Consider the following 22,614-nt stretch of genomic DNA (forward strand, 5'->3'; position numbering starts at 1 on the left):
TCATTTCCCTCTTCCTCAGAATGACGCCTTCCTTCCCCGAGACCCACATTCTCCATGACAGCAGAGGAGCTGTCACCCTGGGAGTGGGACACAGCCCAGCTAATAGGTCCCTGAAGGCCTCATCCACCAACCTCTCTGCCTCAATCTGCTTTTCCAGGTCAGCAACCTTGGCCTCAAGGGAACGAACCTGTTCCCTGAGAGCCAGGAGCTCATTACACTGAGCACACACCCACGACTTCTGTCCAGCAGGAAGATAGTTGTACATGTGGCGCTCAGTGCAATATGCTGGATAGCCCCCACCCCTCTGCCGGCTTTCTCCCTTCATAACTGTTTTTTTTTAATCTGGGTGTGTTTTCCCTGGAAAACTTTGTTGTTTACTACAAGAAGGTGGGGAAATTATTTATATTTATTTATTTACAGTTACTTACATGGGGGATTTACTCTGGTTCTACTGCACCTCACAGACAATCATGGCAGATGACACTGCGCATCAACTATGTATTTTTCTGCCCGAAAATCCACTTCTTTGTGAAGTCATTTTGCATTGGATTTTCTCATCATGGCGCCCTCAGTGTGGTCTGGGAGTCTGTGTGACCGCAGTTGGCTTTGGTGAGGGCTGCAGGGAGCAGAAGTGCTAGGCACAAGGGAAAGTTGCATCATGAAAGGGTGGACATGAGGAGAGGTGTTGACTAAACATATCTACTCAGAAGTAACTCATTCTCTTAGATTGCACTTCACTGATCATTGGAGCAAGGAGAGGGGCAGTGAAGAAGCCTCTGCTCATTCGCTGCCCTGCACCTATGAAGTTGATGACTGATTGTTCTACCTGCAAGTCTCTGCCCACCCAACCCCCAACTAATGCAGTTTCAGGTGCCGGTTTTATGCATTTCTCCTGGTGCATACATTTTTGGGTCCTATTTCCTCTAGTATACAGATTCTTGAATGCATTTTTAATCAGAAAACTGCATTGCAAAATGTGGAGAAGCATGAAAACTGAAGGATAAATATGTTCCATTCTTCATATTTGTTTCAGGCGTGCAAATTAGATTAGTTCATTTTAGAATGGGAACCAGACACATTTCTCCCCCATAGATACTCATCACTAACTGGTGGGTTCTTGTCTGCTTGTGGTTTTGCAGAGCTCCCTTGATTGCTTCTGCCTAGTGCTTATTATCCTAGCAGACTTTTCTTATCCATCTCTCCACAACACAAGATTGTTGTGTGGAGGGGAACAGAATAGGGAGAAGGAGGCTGTAAGCGCGCAGTGGTGAGAGAAAAGCATTCTGCGTATGCTCAGAGGTATTTTTTATTTCACTGCTAACACTTGTGATTGTGCAATGTGCATACATATATATTAGGTGGCAGACTTTGTGTCTTGAAATACCATATTTGGGTTTAGTTTCTCTAAATACTACAGGAGGAGGGAAGAAGTGTAGTTGAGCGACTGATAAGTCCACCTTCTAATCCTAGTGTACACTTTACCATGGGCTTCAACCATTGTGCTTTGAGGGAGGGCAAGGAAGGGACTATGAGATGGCCATTCTTCCAATGTCACCACTCTTCGTTATGAAAAAGCCTTAAATTTGATTTCAAGAATCATACTTCCGTAGACCCTGCTCCTATTTTTCTGAAACTTTGCAGGTTTCTTGCCTGGGGATACCTCTATGACCGATTCCATTTTCATATAAATTTACCCCCAGACCAGTGTGTGCGTGTGTGTGTGTGCGTGTGTGTGTATGTGAGAGAGAGAGAGAGAGAGAGAGAGAAAGGAAGGTGAAGAAAATCACCCCCTTCCCCAATTTGAGAACTCCCCTTCCACATGAACCGATGCACTTATCCTTCTGAAACATTGCTGGTTTGTTTCTTAGGGACACCTAGAATCATAGAATAGTAGGGTTGGAAGGGAACTCTAACCTCTAGGATAACCTCTAGGCTATCTGTAGTTTTCATAACAAGTTTTCTAACTTGTTCTGAAAACTACAGGTAGCCTAGTTTTTTGTAGTTTTCTAACCTCTAGAGATAACCTCTAGGCTATTTGTAGTTTTCAGAACAATGGCCCACATGGAACATAGGGAGATAAGTATGTCCTCTTTTGAAGACCTTCAAAATGTCAAGGCTGGTCTTCCACAGCTGCTACTCCCAACTCTAGAGGAGCTGCCAAGGTTCAAAAACAATAACTAAGCCACAATACCCCCCCCCCAAGATACATAACATTCCCCAAAAAGGAAATGGGAGGCATAGGCAACCATACTGGAAAAGCACACAGGTGACACCACTCTCTCTGCCCCTGTCGCCTCCCCACAAACATCTAACATGCATTCAGGTTAAGACTGTGCTGAGCAATTTGGTTGGTTGCATGTGTGTGCACACGTGCATGCTGCTTTTAGTGGGCTGAAAACCTTCCCAAAGTTTGGGGGAGCACAGCATTTGGGTTATGTGTGAAGTTCAGACAGGGGGTTAGTAGTAGAAGTACTTCCTTACAATGATGAGGTGGCAAGGGCTTCTTTCTCTCCCCTGCCCCCTCTTTTCTATTTACTTTGAAAATCTAAAATCGATGCGATGACATAGTGTCATTCCCAGGGGCATGTGTTTATCTATTAATTATATTTCCATACTGCCCAATAGCTGAAGCTCTGTTTCTGGGGGGTGGGGGAATATACCTGTCTCCTTTTTCTACAGGAGGCATTTACAGCTAGATTACAGCATCAAAGGTGTGGATGCTATGATCTAGTTGCAGATTAAGTTAGAAGGAGGGGATGGAAAGAGAAAAAAAGCCCTTGCCAACTTGTAAGTATACATAAGTATCCTCCACCCCAAAGTCACCTGATTTCCCCTGCCCTGGTAAGTCCACAAATTCACACACACACACACACACCCCTTCCCTACGGGCCAAAGCTTGGTAGCGGTGGAGGAATAGCACCCTGCCAATTCCAGGCTCAGAGACCACATGCTGCAGCTGCTGAACATTGCTTATTATTCTCGCAGTGCATCTCTGCTCCCCACAGGCTGTTCTTCAGCACGTACACCTTCCATACGACCAGCTCTGTGCAGAGTACAAGGGGGTGGGGGGCTCAGCATGACTAACAGCAGTGACTGGTGCTCCACTTGTTCCTCTGTGGGACTGCCAATCTGCATGTTTCAGATGGGCTCCTGTGGAAGTTTGATGACTGACATGGGTGAAGAGATACTCAGCTCGGAGGTGGAGCCACAGGGACATCACACTTGCTACCCTGCTGTCTGACATGGAACTGTCAAAGGCACAGGAGCCCTGCTCCAGTGATCAGTTGGCAGCGATACATGTGTCTTTTCCTACAGAACCTATTCCAACCCTGGTGCTGTTCAATTAAATCTCTCACTCTCTCACAGTGGACACTAGAACTTTCTTACTAGAAGTTAACCAATAGGGATTCCCCTAACCTAGTTCAGCTCACTGCACCTAACACTGTCTGCCCCTCCAGTTCTGCAGCGTGTAAAGGGGCAAGCTTCTCAACATGTGCAAATCAAATAGATACTGCTGGCATAGTGTATGCTGCAGTCAGTTGCAGAGGGGTGTGATTGACAGTGAGGCCTGCTGGGCCAGTGTGGTGTAGTGGTTGGAGTGTTGGACAGGGACTCAGGAGACCTGGGTTCTAGTCCCCACTTGGCCATGAAGCTCATGGGGTGACTTTGGAGCTCCTAACCTACCTCACAGGCTTGTTGTGAGGATAAAAAGGAGAGGAAGAGGATCAGGTATACCACTATGGGTTCCTTGGAGGAAATAAGGCAGTACATACAGTATATGTAAAAATAAACAAAAATAGCAGAAGGAAATGGTCACATATTTTCCAGGAGAGGGTCGAAAGGGCTAAGGCTCCCTGCCCCTGCACTGGCAGGCACCTTACTCTCTCAGCTGTGCCTATGTGTTTGGGTCTCTCCCATTTCCAGTGGGATGTTGCATCCTGGATTAGAAATTCCTGCATGTGAAAACAGAGCTGTTGCATAGGGCTTGGCCTCTTTGTGCAACCAGTCTGATCCTTGTGTATACGTGACTGGGTCTTTAGACTTTATGGTCATTTCAGTTCCAGATTTTTATTCTCTCAGGTCTTTGTGAGCCCCTGCCAAAGGAAGTGAGGTGGGTGGCTACTAGGAGGAGGGCTTTTTCTGCTGTGGCACCCCGGCTCTGGAATGAGCTCCCTAGTGAGGTTCGCCTGGCACCTACAATGTATTCCATTTGGCGCCAAGTGAAGACCTTTTTATTTTCCCAGGCATTTTAGCATTTTAGCTTTCTAAACTTTTAGCTTTGCTGTTTTAAATCTGTATTTTAAACTCTTGCACTGCTGCTAGGTTTTATTGTGGTTGTATTGTTATATGGTGGTTTTAATGTTCTATATATATTTAAATTGTTTTATTGTGTGCTGTTTGGTTTTAATTTTTGTGAACCGCCCAGAGAGCTTCGGCTATTGGGCGGTATAGAAATGAAATAAATAAAATAAAATAAATTTAAGAAGAGTGATCTTAAGGCTATGGATTTTAATCCACTGTTTTTATCTGTTGTGAATTTTTTTTTTACAGATGCTGTATAGTTTGGTTTATTTTATGTACTGCCAACAACAAATTTTATGCTGCAATTTGTTATTTTTGGTTATTGTATTTTATTATTGTATTTTGATATTTTGTTTTCTGAGTTGCACAGAGAACAGTATTATATGGGAATTAGGGATGGACGAAAGGGACTTACCTGGTCCTGCAGCTTGCTTTGCGGTGGCGGGGAGGCGCTTCGGTTCTCCCCCCGAAGTTCTGGCGAGGGGGGGGAGGCGCCCCGCCTCGCCCGGCCGAAATTCAGGCCGGGGGGGAGGCGCCCCATCCCTCGCCGGCGAAATTCAGGCCGGGGAGGAGCGCCCCATCTCCCTGGCTGCGAAAAAAAGTAAAAAACAAACACACACACCCGTGATAGGCTACGTAACGATTTGCGTAGCCTATCACGGCTACATTTCCAAAGTCAGCTGTGATAGGCTACGTAAATCGTCACGTAGCCTATCATGGGTGACTTTGTAAAAAAAAAAAAAGCGCGTACGCAAATGACGGCACCCCATGGGCGCCGCCATTTGCGTTCCTTATTTGGACAGGGGTAGTCTACATAAAGATTTACGTAGACTACGGCGAAAATAAGGGCAACGCAAATAGCATTCCTTTATTTTCGCCGTAGTCTACGTAAATCTTTATGTAGACTACCCCTGTCCAAATAAGGAATGCAAATGGCGGCGCCCATGGGGCACTGCCATTTGCATACGCGCTTTCCCCCCCCAAAGTCACCCGTGATAGGCTACGTGACGATTTACGTAGCCTATCACGGCTGACTTTGGAAATCTAGCCGTGATAGGCTACGTAAATCGTTACATAGCCTATCATGGGTGTGTGTGTGTGTGTTTTTCTGTACTTTTTTATTTTGTAATGGCGGTGGCGGCAGCCGGTCAGGAGACCGGCCGCCGCCCCCGCCGAACCACCGCCGAACCACCACCGGGACCCGCCGCCGAGCGGGACATTTGCCGAAGGTAAGTCCCATCCCGGGGGGGGGGGGCGGGGGGCCGGCGGAGAATTTCCCCAACACATTCAGGGGGCCGAATGCGTTGGCACTCAGCCTCCCGAAGATTCGTGGAGAAATTCTCCGCCATCCCTGTATGGGATACTGTTGAGTTACACTGACATTGTGGTAACATAAGCAGCCCACTGGCATAGCAGGATTGTAGGATTGCTTAGCCTACGTGTCAAGTGGGAAGGGATGCAGCAAAGGTACTATTCATGAGAAACCACAATTGCGATTTGGTGTGGATCTCCAGTTGTATAATATATTTATAATACAGCAACTTCACAATATATAAGATCAGTATTCTTGCACCTCCGCTCCCATCCTGGACTAGAAGTCATGTTTTGATCACAACCACAGGCACTTGGCAGTAGGGCATGGTCCCCATCCCCAAGATTATCTACTCCTAACATGTTGCATCATAACATAAAGCCATTCCTGGCACCAGACTCTAGAAAGGCTGCCTGAGCTCTGCTTTCAGAATTGCAGTGTCAGCAGCTGCTTCAATTTATTCAAATTTGTTTGGCCCCAGCTGACTTCCTTGGGTTCTTGCCGTCATTTCCCATCATGGGGACATGATAATTGTCTCTTGAGGAAATGGGGAGAAGCCTTATTAATACACACACTTAGGAAAGGGCTGTAAATCATGAAGTGTTTCCAGCAGTAAAATTGGATAAATAAATTAAAAGAGGCACTAATGATCCAAATAGAGATTAGAAATAACTAGCGTGAGAAGTTGCTGAGAACCACATGCAGATGGAGTAGCAAGTATGGACGGCAGACAGTGCCTGCTGATTCTGCACTCAGAGGTGTCTCACTGAGAGACCTAAATCAGTAGTGTCAGTGAGATGAAAGGAAAGAAGCTTTAAGTTCATATAATCTACTTTTTGACTTCTAGTAGGATTCCTAAAAATACTAACTCATAACCACACCACTTGGCATCAAGAAAACAGGACCTCATGCAACCTCAGTAGTTCATGGGCGTTAGGCAAGCAATGCACCACAGACAGAGGAAGGCCAAAATCCCTTACTGTCACTTGCCAAAATGACTTCAGCCACTGAAATCCAAAGCATGGCAATCGGAGCCTGTGCACAGAGTGGAACTCATCCACTGTGCCTCACTAATAAGAATATCCTTTCTTCTGGCATTCAGCCCCACAGTCTCTCCACCTTCAGATCTGTAGGGTGATGGGAAAAGTCAGTTGGTGTTTATTTATTTGAGAATGTTTATCCTGCCTTTCCATGTCCAGATGGACACGTTCAAGGTGGCTTAGACAATAATATAATTCATTTTAAAATATCAAACATCATTAAAAATAAACAAAACTACAGAGCAGCAAATAAAACAACCAATCAGGAGCAAGAACACCACACATATTTTTTTAAGCAACAAGCAGGGCCAGGGCCAGGGCCAAGTTAGTGGGGGCCTTTGGCAGGGTACTGTCTGCCCCTCTCAATGCTGCCCTGGTGGTCTTCCCCCAGTGATCTTACCAGAGGGTGACAGGGTGGGTGCCACTGCAGCAGCGGACAGCAGCAGGAACATGTGACAGTGAACTACATGGCTGCAGCAGCTTTCATCTTAGGGGGTGTTTCTATCAGCGATTTACTCCGAGCCGGCTGCATGTTGAGGTCATTAGGGATACATGACATCGTGGCCATCCGGCAGCCACTCTGGAGCTTATCAGGGAAAAACCAGATTCCCTGAGGCTGCTTAAAGTATGATTCTTTTCTTTAAGTTGGGTTCTCCCTGGTACAGTTGTTGTATGCCCCAACCCCCGCATTTAGCTCGGGTATGCTAGCCCTGCCCAGGGGTGTGCCTTTCACCATGACCCCACTCAAGGGGGGCTTCCTCCCATTGTGATGAATGAGGCTTGCCCTCTGAATGCCCACAGAAATAAAAGAGATCCCCCTGAATTGACATGGCACATATCAAAGCCCAATTCCTTAAATGCGATTAAGCGGGATCTTGAGGCTCCAATTCATTGCCTTAAGAAGTAAGTACTTTACAGCTTCGTTATAGATATCCTGCAGGTTACAATGGGGGCTGGTTTCTGTCTTTGTGTTTACTGGTCTCTTTCCCACAACAAACCCATTACTGTATCCTCAGAAGTAACTCCTGTTGTGGTCAATGAAGTCCTGTGGGTTAAAATGGGGGCTGATTTCTGTCTTTGCATTCTCCCCCCTCCCCCAGCACAAGCATATGTGCATCTACTCAGAAGTAACTCCCCTTGTGCTCAATGAGGCTTACTCCTGAACTGCAGGTGCATCTGGACTTTCAGGGGAAAGGAGAAAGGGGGGAGGGGGGAAAGGAGGGAAGCCTCTCTTATTGGTTGAACAGCCCCTGCCAGTCAGATGATGTTCACTTCAACCCCCACCAGGAAGTATGTTCCATGAAGCGATTTTTACTGCTGCAGAGAATCTGTTCGTGGTAGAACCCTGCTCACAGCAAACCTGATTCCTTTTTTTTTAAATCCAGTATTCCTCCATTAGCTTCTTCCATTGTTGTGGAAACACAGTCTTAATTTCTCCAGAATATTGGTGCCAGAGGCATTATGGGATAATTAAGATGGTGGTAATGATACCTTACATACTGCAGTAAGGTACTGTGAATGTTGCTGCTGGTAGAAATGGGAGGGAGGGTGATATTTTGCCCTAGCAATTTTCAGGCTAAATGGGAAAAAAGGTATATAATGTGTGCTGTGCCTCAAGGCTCAAGGAGTTATTTTCCCTTATGTAAAAACTAAAAACTAAGAAGTATTCCCCATATATTTTACACATTTTGCACCATCTATTTTCATCTTTTCCATGTTGTTCTCACTATTTTTTTAATACATTGTGGATTTCTTCCACTCATTTTGAACTATCTAGCCCCACATTGGGCAAAAATATGAATGTTATAGCCGCAAACTTTTACACTGGGCGCACAATTCTATTTTAGCTTTAAATGTGTCCTACCCCCCCCCCAAAAAAAAAACCCCCGCAGGAAATTTTGTGGCAGTTTTAAACCAAGGTCTAGAGGACTATGGCCTACAAAAAGATGTGGATATTATCTATTCCATGGGGGGCTGCCATGAAATTAATTTTCTAAGCACTTTTTCCCAATTCACATAACAGTTTAAGACTGAGGGAGGATTAGGGGGATTCAGACAACACTTCTCATGCATTAAAATAATGTTTGATGGAACTGTGTAGTCCACACCCACCCCTGACATGCCCACTAACCACACACCCTGCCAACTCCATGTATGGAAAACACAACCTTGCACCTCTGCTTGGTGTTTGAACAACCCTCATGTCAATCTTGACTGAAGTGGTTTAGGAGACAAAATAAATATAGCGTGTTATTCTGCTAGAGTTTGCTCTGGCTTATTTATTCATTTATTTATTTATAACATTTCTTGGCTGCCTTTCAGGGCAGAAGCCCTCCCAAGGCAGCTTACAGCAGTAAAATACATAAAAACAGTTAAAATATCAAAGCGATAAAAACATAAAAACAATAAAAGCCAACAATAAAACCAGCAACAACTATAATAGCAGTAACAGCAACAATAGCAGTCATAATGGGCTGGATGAGGGAGGACAAGCTGAAACTGAATCCAAGCAAGACAGAGGTGCTCATCGTGAAGGGTTCTATTTCAGGTATTGAGGTATGTCAACCAGTTCTGGATGGGGTTGCACTCCTCCTGAAGGAGCATGTTCATAGCTTGGGGGTGGTTCTTGACCCAACCCTACTCTTGGCACCCCAGATGGAGGCAACAGTGAGAAGTGCCTGTTATCAACTTCAGCTGATATGCCAGCTACGCCCATTCCTGGAACATACGGACCTGGTAACGGTGGTGCACGTGCTGGTAACTCCTAGGCTTGATTTCAGCAATGCACTGTACTTGGGGCTGCCCTTATATTTTGTTCCGAAACTTCAACTGGCACAAAATATGGCAGCCAGGTTGGTCTCAGGGACAGCCCGTGGAGACCATGTTACACCGGTTTTAAAATCTTTACACCAGCTGCCAATTTGTTTCCGAGCTAGGGATGGCGGAGAATTCCACCATGGACTCCGATGAGGCTGGATTCTAAAGTCTGTGGCTGAATGGAAGACTTACCCCCGCCTCCTGCGGAATCCTCTTCGGCCAGATCCTCCGACTCTGGATTGCCAGCAATGCGGCTGCTATGCCGTATCGCTGGCTGAAGGGGACTGACCGTGGCCGCAAATGGCGTCTGGGACGCCATTTGCGGCCACAGTCAGTAGTCCCCTTCAGCCAGCGATATGGCATGGTGGCTGTATCGCTGGCACTTTGGAACCGGCTGGTGGCTCTGTGGAATCGCTGAAGACGATTCCGGGGGGAGGAATGGATCGCCTCCCCCCCGCAGAACGCCCCCGGGCTGGCAGGTAAGGTATTTGTACATCCCTGTTCCAAGCAAAATATGAAGTGCTGGGCTGTGTTTCCACCAGCAATTAACTCCAACCTGGCTGCGCCATGAGGTCTCTGTGTTTCCATGATGTCGTGGCCATTCAGCACCAGACCCACATTTTAATGCGGAAAAATAGCTTCTTCTGAGACTGGTTATAGTCTGACTTTTCCAGCTTACTTTGGCTCCATTACTGACCTGTTTCCACATCCACACTGGGTTCAGTATCATAGTCCTGCCCATGGGGCTTGTAGCCCAGCCTTTGTGGCTGTGTCACTCTTCCCTCCCTGTTTTCCTGAAGTTTCATCCCCATTTTGGAGCAGGATGCCAAGGGACCAACTTTTAAAGCATCTTTGAAAATAAACACCAGAACACAGCCCAAGGGGTGCTTTCTCCCACTGTGCTGAATGAGGCTTGCCCTTTCAATGACCACAGAAATAACAGAGAAGCCCCTCAACTGACATGGCACCTATCAAAGCCCAATTCTGTTTCCTGCCTCCCAGAGCTGAGCAGAGCAGAGCAAGCTGCTCCAGCTGGTCCAGGGACTACAGAAGCAAGCAAGCGACCAGAGAGCGAGCGACCAGAGCGAGCAAACAGGAGTTGGCCAGGGGAGTTGCAGTGGTAGAAGAGACAAAGGAGACAAAGGAGACAGAGGCTAAGAGGTAAGTGAGCTGCAGGAAGCCCAGGGGGCTGCCCTTTATCCTTCTGAGTGGCTGTGAGCTCACCAGGTGCTTCTGAGAGCTCCAACTGAATTGGGGGTCTGTGGCCTGAGTACTCCCAGCAGCTGAGTGGGCGGGAAGCTTCAGTCTGTTTCCCGCCTCCCAGCTGAGCAGAGCAGAGAAAAGCAAGCTGCTCCAGCTGGTCCAAGGACTACAGAAGCAAGCAAGCTCCCAGAGAGTGAGCGACCAGAGCAAGTGAACGGGGAGCAAACAGGAGTTGGCCAGGGGAGGTCAAGGGGGAGGCCCCGTAACATTTTTTTTCTTTTTTAACAAACTTTTTTCCCCTTCATTTATTTGTCTTGTAACACACACTTCCACACCAGTGGGAATCTGCTTTTAACCTCTCCTGAGTAGAGGAGCAGGCACAGGCTAGTCTAGAACAATCACAAAGCTTGACACAAAAAGGGAAAAGAGGCTATGGAAGGACAAGACTCTCCAGTGGTGGTGACCTGCAAGGTGTGTGCAGTGTTTGTTTTCTTGCCTGAGAACAACATGGCCTACATCTGCAACAAATGCAAGTTGATCACGCTGCTGGAAGAAAAAGTAAGTGGACTGGAATGGCGACAGTCGACCGTCCGGGGAATAAGAGAACACAAAGAGTTCTTGGACAGAATAGGGGAACTACAGCAGCAAAGTGAAGACCAGAAGCTTGAAGAGCAACAGCAAGATGAGGCAGAAGTGGGAAATGCTGAGGTGAGGAAAAATGGAGTAGAGGATAGTCCTTGGGAAAGGGTGACAGTTAGGAGAACAACTAGACGCCACTCTGCGCCAGTAGAAGCAGTCGAGCTGTGGAACAGATTCCAGGTACTAGAGGATGAGACTGGAGGACAGCCTGCAGAGGGAGAATCACAGGGGAACCTACATGAGAGTGAGCAAGAGGCTGAAGGTCAGTCAAGCACAGGCGATGAAACCCAGGCTTACAACAACAAGAAGAGAAGAGTAGTAGTAGTGGGAGACTCCTTGCTGTGTGGGGTCGAAACCCAAGTATGTCACGAAGACCCGTGGACTCTCCAGGTATATTGTCTCCCAGGAGGACAGATTAGAGACGTGACTTAAAGCTTGCCTGCACTCATAAAGCCCACTGACAGGTATCCGTTTCTTCTCATCCATGTGGGAACAAATGATACCGCCAAACGGAGCTACGAAGAAATCACGTCAGATGTTGAAGCTTTGGGAAGGAAACTCAAGAACTTTGGGGCCCAGATAGTTTTCTCATCCATCCTTCCAGTAGTTAGAAGAGGGATAGAAAGGGAACAAAAAATACTCCGGGTGAATGACTGGCTATGAAGGTGGTGCTGATGAGAGATATTTGGATTCTGGGACCAGGGGCTATACTTCCTGGAAGATGGGAAGTTGGCAAGGGACAGGTTACACCTCACAAAGGCTGGGAAGAATGTGTTTGGCCACAGCATGAAGAACTTCATCAGGAGGGCTTTAAACTGAATCCTACGGGGGAGGGAGATGTAAAGCTGGAGGTAACAATGGACAAAGGCTCATGCACCGCAACAGAGAGAACAGCTCTAATAGCGCCCAATAATAGTCTTCAGACACATGTAGGAAGAAAGCCAGACTATGAAGCACATGGTCTTCGATGTCTATATACTAATGACCAGAGTATGGGAAACAAACAGAACAAACTTGAACTCTTAATACGAGAGGGAAATTATGATTTGATAGGAATAACTGAGACTTGGTGGGATGACTCTCATGACTGGAATACAGCAATTGAAGGATATAACTTGTTCAAAAAGAGCAGGAGGAACAGACAGGGAGGTGGGGTTTCACTGTATGTGAAAAATACATATCTCTGCACAGAAATACAGGAGGATGAGCTTGGTAGCCCCATCGAGAGCATTTGGAACAAAATGAACGGAGCAAAGAATAAAAGGAACCTGGTGGTCGGAGTCTACTACCGGCCACCCAATCAAGGAGAAGACGATGATGAAACTTTTGAAAAGCAAATAGCCAATGTTTTATGGAAGCATGATGCAGTAGTAATGGGGGACTTCAATTTCCCTGATATTTGTTGGGAGACAAATTCTGCAAAACATGGCCCCTCCAGGAAATTCCTGAGTTGTGTGGCGGATAACTTCCTCTGACAGAAAGTAGAGGAAGGAACTAGAGGATCGGCTATCCTTGACTTGATCCTAATCAACAGAGATGACATAGTGGATAAAGTAGCAGTTACAGGACCTCTGGGGGAAAGCGACCATGTTGTACTTGAGATCTTGGTTCTAAGGGAAGCAAAAGCCGAGTGTAGTCAAATGCGTACCCTGGATTTTAGGAAAGCTGACTTTAATAAACTCAGAACAATGATCAGTAAGATCCCATGGCAAGCAACTCTAATGAGAAAAGGAGTCCAAGATGGGTGGGAGCTTTTAAACAAGGAAATTCTCAAGGCAGAATTACAAACCATTCCAACAAGAGAAAAGGTGGAAGACAACAGAAGCCAATGTGGCTTCACAAAAAGCTTAGAGATGACCTGAAAACAAAAAAGGACACATATAGAAAGTGGAAGGAAGGCCAAGCTACAAAGGAAGAGTACAGGCAGGTAGCACAGAATGGCAGGGATGGCGTCAGGAAGGCTAAAGCTGAGAACGAGCGGAGGTTAGCGAGGGATGCTAAAAGCAACAAAAAGGCTTTCTTCAGCTACATGCATAGTAAAAGACAGAGGAAAGAAATGGTGGTTCAGCTATTAAATAAGGATGGCAAAATGATAACAGATGACAAAGAAAAGGCAGAGGTGCTCAATTCCTACTTTGGCTCAGTCTTCTCCCAAAAGAGGGTCTATGAGCCCCCTGGCAAAGACGAAATACAGGCTGAAGGGGCAGGATTGCAGCTTGAAATCGATAGGCATATGGTCAAGGAACACCTAATTACTTTGAATGAGTTCAAATCTCCAGGGCCAGATGAACTGCACCCTCGAGTAATAAAGGAACTGGCAGAAGAACTCTCAGAACCACTGTCTATTACCTTTGAGAAATCATGGTGGATGGGTGAAGTGCCAGATGACTGGAGGAGGGCTAATGTTTTCCCTATCTTCAAAAAGAGCAAAAAGGAGGAACCTGGGAGCTACAGACCAATCAGTCTGACATCAATCCCTGGGAAAATTCTGGAGCAGTTGATAAAGCAATCCATCTGGAAGCACCTTGAAAACAATGCAGTGATTACTCGAGGCCAACATGGATTTGTCAAGAACAAATCCTGCCAGATGAATTTGATCTCATTTTTTGATCAAATAACCTCCCTTGTGGACTGTGGGAATGTTGTAGACATAATATACCTCGACTTCAGCAAAGCTTTCGACAAAGCGCCCCATGATATCTTGATTAGCAAACTAGCTCAAAGTGGGCTAGATGAAACAACGATCTGATGGATCCACAGTTGGCTACAGAATCGGACTCAAAGACTGCTTATCAATGGGACCTTCTCAAACTGGGGAAAGGTAATGAGCGGGGTACCGCAGGGCTCAGTCCTGGGCCCAGTGCCAATTAATGACTTGAAGGAAGGTGCAGGGAATGCTGATCAAATTTGCAGATGACACAAAATTGGGTGGCATAGCTAATACTTTGGAAGACAGGAACAAAATTCAAAGTGATCTGGATAGGCTGGAGCGCTGGGCAGAAAACAACAGAATGACATTTAATAGGGATAAATGCCAAGTTCTGCACCTAGGAAAAAGAAACCAAATGCACAGTTACATGATGGGGGATACGTGGCTCAACAACACTACAAGCGAGAAGGATCTTGGAATTGTTGTCAATCACAAGCTGAATAGGAGCCAACAATGTGATGTGGCTGCAAAAAAGGCAAATGCTATTTTGGGCTGCATTAATAGAAGCATAGCTTCCAAATCCCAAGAATTACTAGTTCCCCTCTACTCAGCACTGGTTAGGCCTCATCTGGAGTACTGTGTCCAGTTCTGGGCACCACATTTTAAGAAGGATGCAGACCAACTGGAGAGGGTTCAGAGGAGGGCAACAAAGATGATCAGGGGACTGGAAACAAAGCCCTATGAAGAGAGACTGAAAGAAATGCGCATGTTTAGCTTTGAGAAGAGAAGACTGAGAGGAGATATGATGATAGTGCTCTTTCAGTACTTGAAAGATTGTCACAGAGAGGAAGGCCAGGATCTCTTCTCGCTCACCCCAGAGTGCAGGACATGGAATAATGGGCTCAAGTTTCAGGAAGCCAGATTCTGGCTGAACATCAGGAAAAATATCCTGACTTTTAGAACAATACGACAATGGAACCAATTACCTAGGGAGGTGGTGGGCTCTCCCACACTGGAGGCGTTCAAGACGAGGCTGGACAGCCATCTGTCAGGGATGCTCTGACTTGGATTCCTGCATTGAGCAGGGGGTTGGACCCGATGGCCTTGTAAGCCCCTTCCAACCCTACTATTCTATGATTCATAGAATCATATATCATAGAAATTCTATGATTCTAATTCCTTAAATGTGATTAAGCGCGATCTCGAGGCTTCGGTGCATTGCCTTAGGACTTAACTCCTTCACAGCTTCCTTATACAGATCATGTGTGTTAAAATGGGGGCTGGTTTCAGTCTCTTTCCCACAAGAAACCTATTAGTGTCTCCTCAGAAGCAACTCTCATTGCAGTGGATGAGGCTTGCCAAGATTCCCCCTCAATTGAAATGGCACAGTTTAAAGCCCAATTCCTTAAGTGTGATTAAGCGATCAAGCGGGATCTTTCTTTCTTTTTTAAAAATACTTTTTATTCAATATTTAACTTTATGAAATACACAATACCAACAACCTAATCAATAACAATTTCTAAACAATACAATATTCTTAAGAGGACACAGCAATAATGGAAAAGAAAAAGAAAACAGAAGGAGGAGAGGGAAGAAAAGAAGAAAAAAAAACCTAAAAAAGAAAAAAAATATATAAACAATTTTTAAAAAAATTTAAACTCCATTACATAGAAACTTCAAATCCCATTCTGCTTAAAAAACATATCTATAACATTGGAAATATTACAATTCAATACAGCATAAATAATCAACCTAACATTTCAATATCATATCATCAGTCTTATAGCAAGAAAGCAGGCCTACAATTCATTTCCAGTAACCATATATTGCCCTTCAGCTAACATATAATAGTAAAGCTTAACAATTTAACCAGCCAAAAATCTTACTAATCAGTAATAATATTAATAATAATAGAGTTTTAAAAGTATACATAATAATAATAACAACAAATCACTAATAACTGCGATCAAGTGGGATCTTGAGGCTTCGAATAATTGCCTTAGGAAGAAGTACTTCACAGCTTCCCTATAGATATCCTGCGGGTTACAATGGGGGCAGGTTTCTGCCTTTGTGTTTACTGCTCTCTTTCTCACAACAAACCCAATACTGTCTCCTCAGAAGTAACTCCCATTGTGGACAACGAGGTCCTCTGGGTTAAAATGGGGGCTGGTTTCCCTCTTTGTGTTCTCCCTCCCCCTTCCCCAGCACAAGCATATGTGTGTCTACTCGGAAGTAACTCCCTTTGCGCTCAACGAGGCTTGCTCCTGAAATGGAGGTGCACCTGGACTTTCAGGGGAAAGGCGAAAGTGGGGGAGGGGGGGAAGCCTCTCTTCACAGCAAAGCTGATTCCCTTTTAAAAACCTGGTACTCCTCCATTAGCTTCTCCTTCTATTGTCCTGGAAACATGGTCAAGGAGGTGGGAACATTGATGAGGTAATCAGAACCAACCCAGACTCCAGTCAGACTCCACCCAGCCATCAAGAAAATAATTCAGTTAGAGCTCAGTGGAAACAGCAGAGAGCCCCAGGCTACAGCAATGATAAGCCGGGTCTTCAAGGACTGTGGAAACAGGAAAAGGATAAGATGCGACTGGGGAAACATTGCAACAAAGTTGCAAACAAAGTGAAGCCAATAGTGTGGAAACACATCCTTGGTTCTTACCTTTAAGGCCTTACATTGTCTAGGTCCAAGGCACCTTAGGGAGTGCCTCCTCCCCTACGTCCCAGTCCGCTGCCTGATGTCCTCTGAGGGCTCTCTGCTGCGGCTGCCTAATGTGAGATTGGCAGCCACATGCAAGAGGACCTTTTCCTTTGCCACCCCTCAGTTCAGTTGTGGAACGACCTGCCGGTTGAAATGTGCCTGCTGACCTCGTTGAAGGTTTTTAAGCAGGCATAAAAGATGCTATTATTCTGGCAGGCCTTCCCTTTTTAAAACTCTTGTTCCTTTCACTGAGTTTTGTATACTGTTTTAAGCAGTTGTTTTAAGCTGTGTTTATTTTTGAATATTTAAAAAATTGTTTTTAATTCAAAATTGTTTTTAGTTATATGTTTGTATATATTGTCCATATGTTTTATGTAAATGGTTTTTAAACTTTGTATATTGTATTTTAATGTTTTAACTTTTGTAAACCGCCCAGAGAGCTTTGGCTTTAGGGCAGTATGGAAACAACAACAACAACAATATCAGGAGAAGGCCACAGTAAAATAATATGCTTTAAGGCCTTCTTAAAAGCCTGCAATGACAGACAATGGCAGACCTCCAGTGGCAACTTTTTCCAAAGGTGTGGGGCCACTGCAGAGAAGGCCCTCTCATGTGTGGTCATCCACCTAACTGCTCTCATGGGTGGGCACATGAGAAAGGCCTCTCTTTCTGATCTTAAAGTGTGGGCTGATATGGTGAAGGTGGTCCCTCAAGTAACTTGGTCCCAAACCTTTTCAGGCTTTAAAGGTCTAAACCAGCACTTTGAATTGGGCTTGGAAACACACCAGTAACCAGTGCAGCTGATGCAGTATAGGCATCAGGTGATCGAATCGCCTTGCCCCCACCAATACTCGGGTGGCCGCATTCTGCACCAGCTGAAGTTTCTGAACCGTCTTCAAAGGTAGCCCCACGTATAGCACATTACAGTAGCCCAGCCTGGATGTCACTAGGGTGTGGATAACTGAGGCAAGGTCCATCCTCTCCAGATAGGGCCACAGTTGGCATACCAGCCTAAGTTGGTAAAAAGCACTCCTGGACATCGCAGCCACCTGGGCTTCCCCAGTTAGCTCAGAGTCCAGGGGGACTCCCAGACTGCACACTTGGTCTTTCAGGGGGAGTGCAACCCCATCTAAGACCAGTTGTGAACCTCCATCCGAAGTAGTTGGTTTCCCAACCCACAGTGCCTCCATCTTGTCTGGATAAAGTTTCAGCTTGTTCACCCTCATGCATCCCAAAACAGCCTCCAGGTGCTGGTTCAAGATTTCCACGGCCTCCATGGGATGTGCAGATGGAAACAAGAGGGAGAGCTGAGTATCATCCACATACTGGTGACATTTCAGCCCAAACCTCCCAATGACTTCCCCCAGTGGTTTCATGTAGATGTTAAAAAGCATGGAGGACAAGGTAGAGCCTTGCGGCACCCCACAGGCTGATGGCCATGGGGTGGGACAGAAGTCCCTCGGCACCACCTTCTGAGAGCGCTCCTCCAGAAAGGACTGGAACCACTTTAAACCTTGCCTCCCAAGCCCAGTCCAGATAACCATGGTCGATGGTATCAAGAGCTGCTGAGAGGTCCAGAAGAACCAACAAGGTTGCACCCCCCCACCCATTGCCTAGCGTAGGTCATCAACTAGGGTGACCAAAGCTGTTTCCGTCCCATAACCAGCCCTGAAACCTGATTGGAATGGATCTAAGTAATCAGTTTCATCCAAAATGTCTTGGAGTTGTGAGGTCACCACACGCTCCAACACCTTTCCCAAGAATGGCAAATTTGACACAGGGTGGTAGTTATCCGAAACCATAGGATCTAAATTTGGTTTCTTCACCAAGTGCCACACCACAGCTTCTTTCAAAGCTGCAGGGACCTCACCGTCCCTCAAGGAGGCATTTACCATTTACCATTTATCAGCTCTGGCAGATTTCACAAGCCAGGATGGGCAAGGATCTACAGGGCAAGTAGTGGGCCTCAGTCCTCCAAACAGTTTGTCCATGTCCTCAGGTTGCACAAGCTGAAAGGTATCCATAACATGACAGGTGGTGCACCACCTCTGTCCATAACAGACCCCGTCAAAACAATGGCATACAAGGTGGCATGAATATGAGCAATTTTATCTGCAAAGTGTCTGTAAAATTGTTTGCAGTGGGCCTTTGAGGGTTTGAGTTCTCGTGCCTACACCCAGGAGGCCTTTAACCACATGAAAGAGCTCTGCTGGACGACACTGAGCAGATGCAATGGTGGTGGAGAAGTAGGATTTCTTTGCCGCCATCACTGCCACAGAATAAGTTTGCAAGTGCATTCTTAGCTGTGTTTGATCATATTCATTCTGAGTTTTCATAGAATCATAGAATAGTAGGGTTGGAAGGGGCTTACAAGGCCATCGAGTCCAACAACCTGCTCAATGCAGGAATCCAAGTCAGAGCATCCCTGACAGATGGCTGTCCAGCCTCGTCTCAAATGCCTCCAGTGTGGGAGAGCCCACCATCTCCCTAGGTAATGGATTCCATTGTCATATTGCTCTAACAGTCTGGATGTTTTTCCTGATGTTCAGCCGGAATCTGGCTTCCTGTAACTTCAGCCCATTATTCTGTGTCCTGCACTCTGGGATGATGGAGAAGAGATCCTGGCCTTCCTCTCTGTGACAATCTTTCAAGTACTTGAAGAGCGCTATCATATCTCCCCTCAGTCTTCTCTTCTCTCTCTCTCTCTCTTTTTTGGAATATATTTTTATTTATTTTATCTTTATAAATGAAATAAACAATACCAAACATACCAACAAGCTGATCAATACTACAATTTCCCAGTAATGCAATATTCTGATGAGGACACCACATTAACAAAAAGAGAAGGAAAAAGAAAAAGAAAAAAGGAAAGAGGAGGAAAGGAAGTAAAGAAAAAGAAAAGAAGATTCTTTCCCACTCCCGCTCCCTCCCCCTCTCCCTCCCCTTTAAAGAATTAAGTTTAAACTCCAATACCTCCTGGCCTCCGATGCCATTTTATTTAAAAAAAAATCTATAACCTTAACAATCTTACAGTTTAATAAACAACCTTACATTTCAATATCATATCAATCTTATATCAATGAAACAGGTCTATAGTTCATTCCCAGTAGCCTATATTAATGATGATGATGATGATGATAATAATAATAATAAAAAGAAATATAGTGTTATATAATAATAAAACTTAAACCTTCAACAATCAGTAATATATTTTATACTAGATATCTAAGTGCATGTGCACAATATACCCTCAAACGATAAATTTAAATACAACATACTATATCTATTTTGAAATAAAAAATATAAAGAAAAGCAAGAAAAAATGAAAGATGAAAGAGAATAAATGAACATATGTATAATCATTTATCTTCTGACCTAGCCTGGATCATGTAGACTAAACACAAACAGTTAACAAAGCTTGTTTAAAAATTCCAGTTCCTGCGGTTCTAACAGAAATCTCACGCATTTTTACATTCAGCCATGCCTCCGCCATTTCATGATTTAGAAACTTCTTCATCTGACCTTCAGACACAATACGAAGTGTAGCAGGATATTTTAAGTAATATTGTAAGTTCATTTGTTTTGCCATATTTTTCGCTTTGATAAATTGCCTTCTTTTATTCGCCACCTCTTTGATGTAATCTGGAAATAACATAACTTTATTTTGTTTCCAGGAAAGGCTTCCACCCTCTCTTGCCAAATGCAGGATTAGGGATGTATGAAACACTTACCTGGCTCCGTGCTGGGCAATCCGCGGTGGTGGGGAGGCACTCCATTCCTCCCCCTGGAATCCTCCCCAGCCGGCTGCGCTCCGTGGCGGCTCCATGGAGCCGCCAGCTGGGGCCAGCCGCAGCCAGAGTTCCAGCTGCAGCCAGGCTGCTGTGGCCGCAAATGGCGGCCGTCGTAGTGGCTGCCATTTGCGTCCTTGCAGTCAGCTGTGATAGGCTACGTAAGTATTTATGTAGCCTATCATGGTAAAGGCAGCCACGCAAATGGCGGCTGCTATGCCATTTGTGTGGCTGCCTTTACCGTGATAGACTACGTAAATACTTATGTAGCCTATCACGGCAAAGAACAGGGGCGCAAATGGTGTAGTGGCTGCCATTTGCGTCCCTCCTCTTTGCCGTGATAGGCTACGTAAATACTTATGTAGCCTATCACGGCTGACTGCAAGAACGCAAATGGCGGCCGCTACAATGGCCACCATATGAGGCCACAGCAGCCCAGCAGTGGCCAGCTGGGAGACCAGCTGGAGCCTCTGGAGCTGCTGCCACTGCCACAACCACCACCAGGTAAGCTCCATCCCGGGGGGATTCCGCAGGGTGGTGGGGGAGGGGAGTCCGTGACGGAGTCCATGGAGGAATTCTCTGACATCCCTACGCAGGATATAATTCTTTGTGGAGACTTTTGCAAATTGGACTATGATCGTATAGTCAGTCCCTTTAGCATTTGGCACACGAAATGCCTGCTCAATATCAAGTAAATAATCAGATGGGATAGGGAGTATCTCATGCAAAACCTTTTTTAGAATTTGTACAAGAAATAGAGAAAAATGATATCTATATATGTGGATTCTGATCTTTGAGATGCTCAACTCTCTTTTTTCTTTGTTAAAATTAGGAGAGAAATGAGATAATGTCTGTGAACTCAATGTATGATATACAACTAAGATAAGAAGCAGAGAATAATAATAATCATTTGTTGTGTAAGGGGAGCTGAAGGTAGATACCTTATAATCTTAGATGTATTTTAGTGTATCCCTGTGTGTGTTATTGTAAAGATGTGTATTGTGTGTCTATGCTGTTCCCCCCCTTTAAAAAACAACAGCAAAAAAACTATTAATCAAAGGCTAAACATGCCCAGTTCTTTCAGTCTCTCTGCTGCATAGGGCTTTGTTTCCAGTCCCCTGATCATCTTTGTTAGTCTTCCACCATTTGCACTCTAATCGTCAACACAGTCACTTCATCACCTTCGGCTCCTCAGAGTACTAAGGACCTGACATGGTTCTACGACTAGATCAAAGATGTTTGGGAGCTATGAAGGTTTTTCAAATAACTCTTACTATGTTGTAAGAGTATATGTAAGTCTAGTGTGTTAACTATTAGACAGAAACAAGCATTCTGGTTTAAGATTTTTTTCAGGGTGGGGGGAGAGGAAACATGGGATACTTCCTCTCCTGCTTTCTTTCTTAAATTGTCACATTTTAAAGTATTGCCTTAAATTATGAAGAGTTTTCAGATGCATATGTGTGTGTGTGTGTGTGTGTGTGTGTGTTAGGAGTGATGTGAGTTGGACAGCCAATGTATAAACAACAGGTCATTGTGCACATCCACCACACCTCTTGCAGAATGTACATATAATCTGTTTATGAAGAGGGAATTGTACATAATCTTTTGTCATTATGCATAATCTCCAACAGGCCTTGGGGAATGTGCATATGTCAACAGGTTTTTGTACATTCTCTGGGCAATATGCACATTCTCTGGTCCATACGCATAGCCTCCAAGAAATATTCCCTTGGTTTTTATCTTTAGTTCAGAGGTGGGCAACCCATGTCTGCACCCTCTTTTTTCCCCACTGCTCTGCTCTTCCCTCTCAATCAAATGAGCAGCATGTGTGTGTGTGTGGGGGGGGGCAGGATCACAGGGTGAGGAGGTTTAACCCTTTCCTTTCCCAGCAATCCTGATGAAAACCATTCCATGTGTATTGCAATAAAGCTTATGAAAAAGTTTAATTATGTTGGGGAGCAATCTTAATTGGGATTGCAGGAGAGAGAAGGGTTAAACTTCTCTCAGACTGCTCAGCTGGTGAGTATGGAATAGTTAAGTAGTGGGGAAAAGGAAAATGGGCTGCAAATAAAGTTAATATTTTACTGCTGTCCCATCCTTTCTCCCCTACTGCTCTGCTGTGTGGATGGATGCGCACGCATGCACACCCACCCCATGTATTCA

General features: G+C 45.2%; 1 protein-coding gene across 1 annotated transcript in view; it reads right to left on the reverse strand.

The window, feature by feature from the left end:
• Positions 1–2,936: 2,936 nt before the first annotated feature.
• The window catches only part of LOC146350515 (uncharacterized), a 132,836-nt gene continuing 113,158 nt past the window's right edge, over positions 2,937–22,614 (reverse strand). Inside the window, exon 7 of the mRNA XM_084841981.1 lies at positions 2,937–3,043. Within this exon, the coding sequence (XP_084698107.1) occupies positions 2,937–3,043 (107 nt within the window). The remainder of the gene's footprint in view (positions 3,044–22,614) is intronic.

The sequence above is a fragment of the Heloderma suspectum genome, chromosome 3, assembly GCF_057233095.1.
Source record: "Heloderma suspectum isolate Gila_16-S chromosome 3, 16-S_ref, whole genome shotgun sequence".
Classification (NCBI taxonomy): Eukaryota; Metazoa; Chordata; class Lepidosauria; order Squamata; family Helodermatidae; genus Heloderma; species Heloderma suspectum.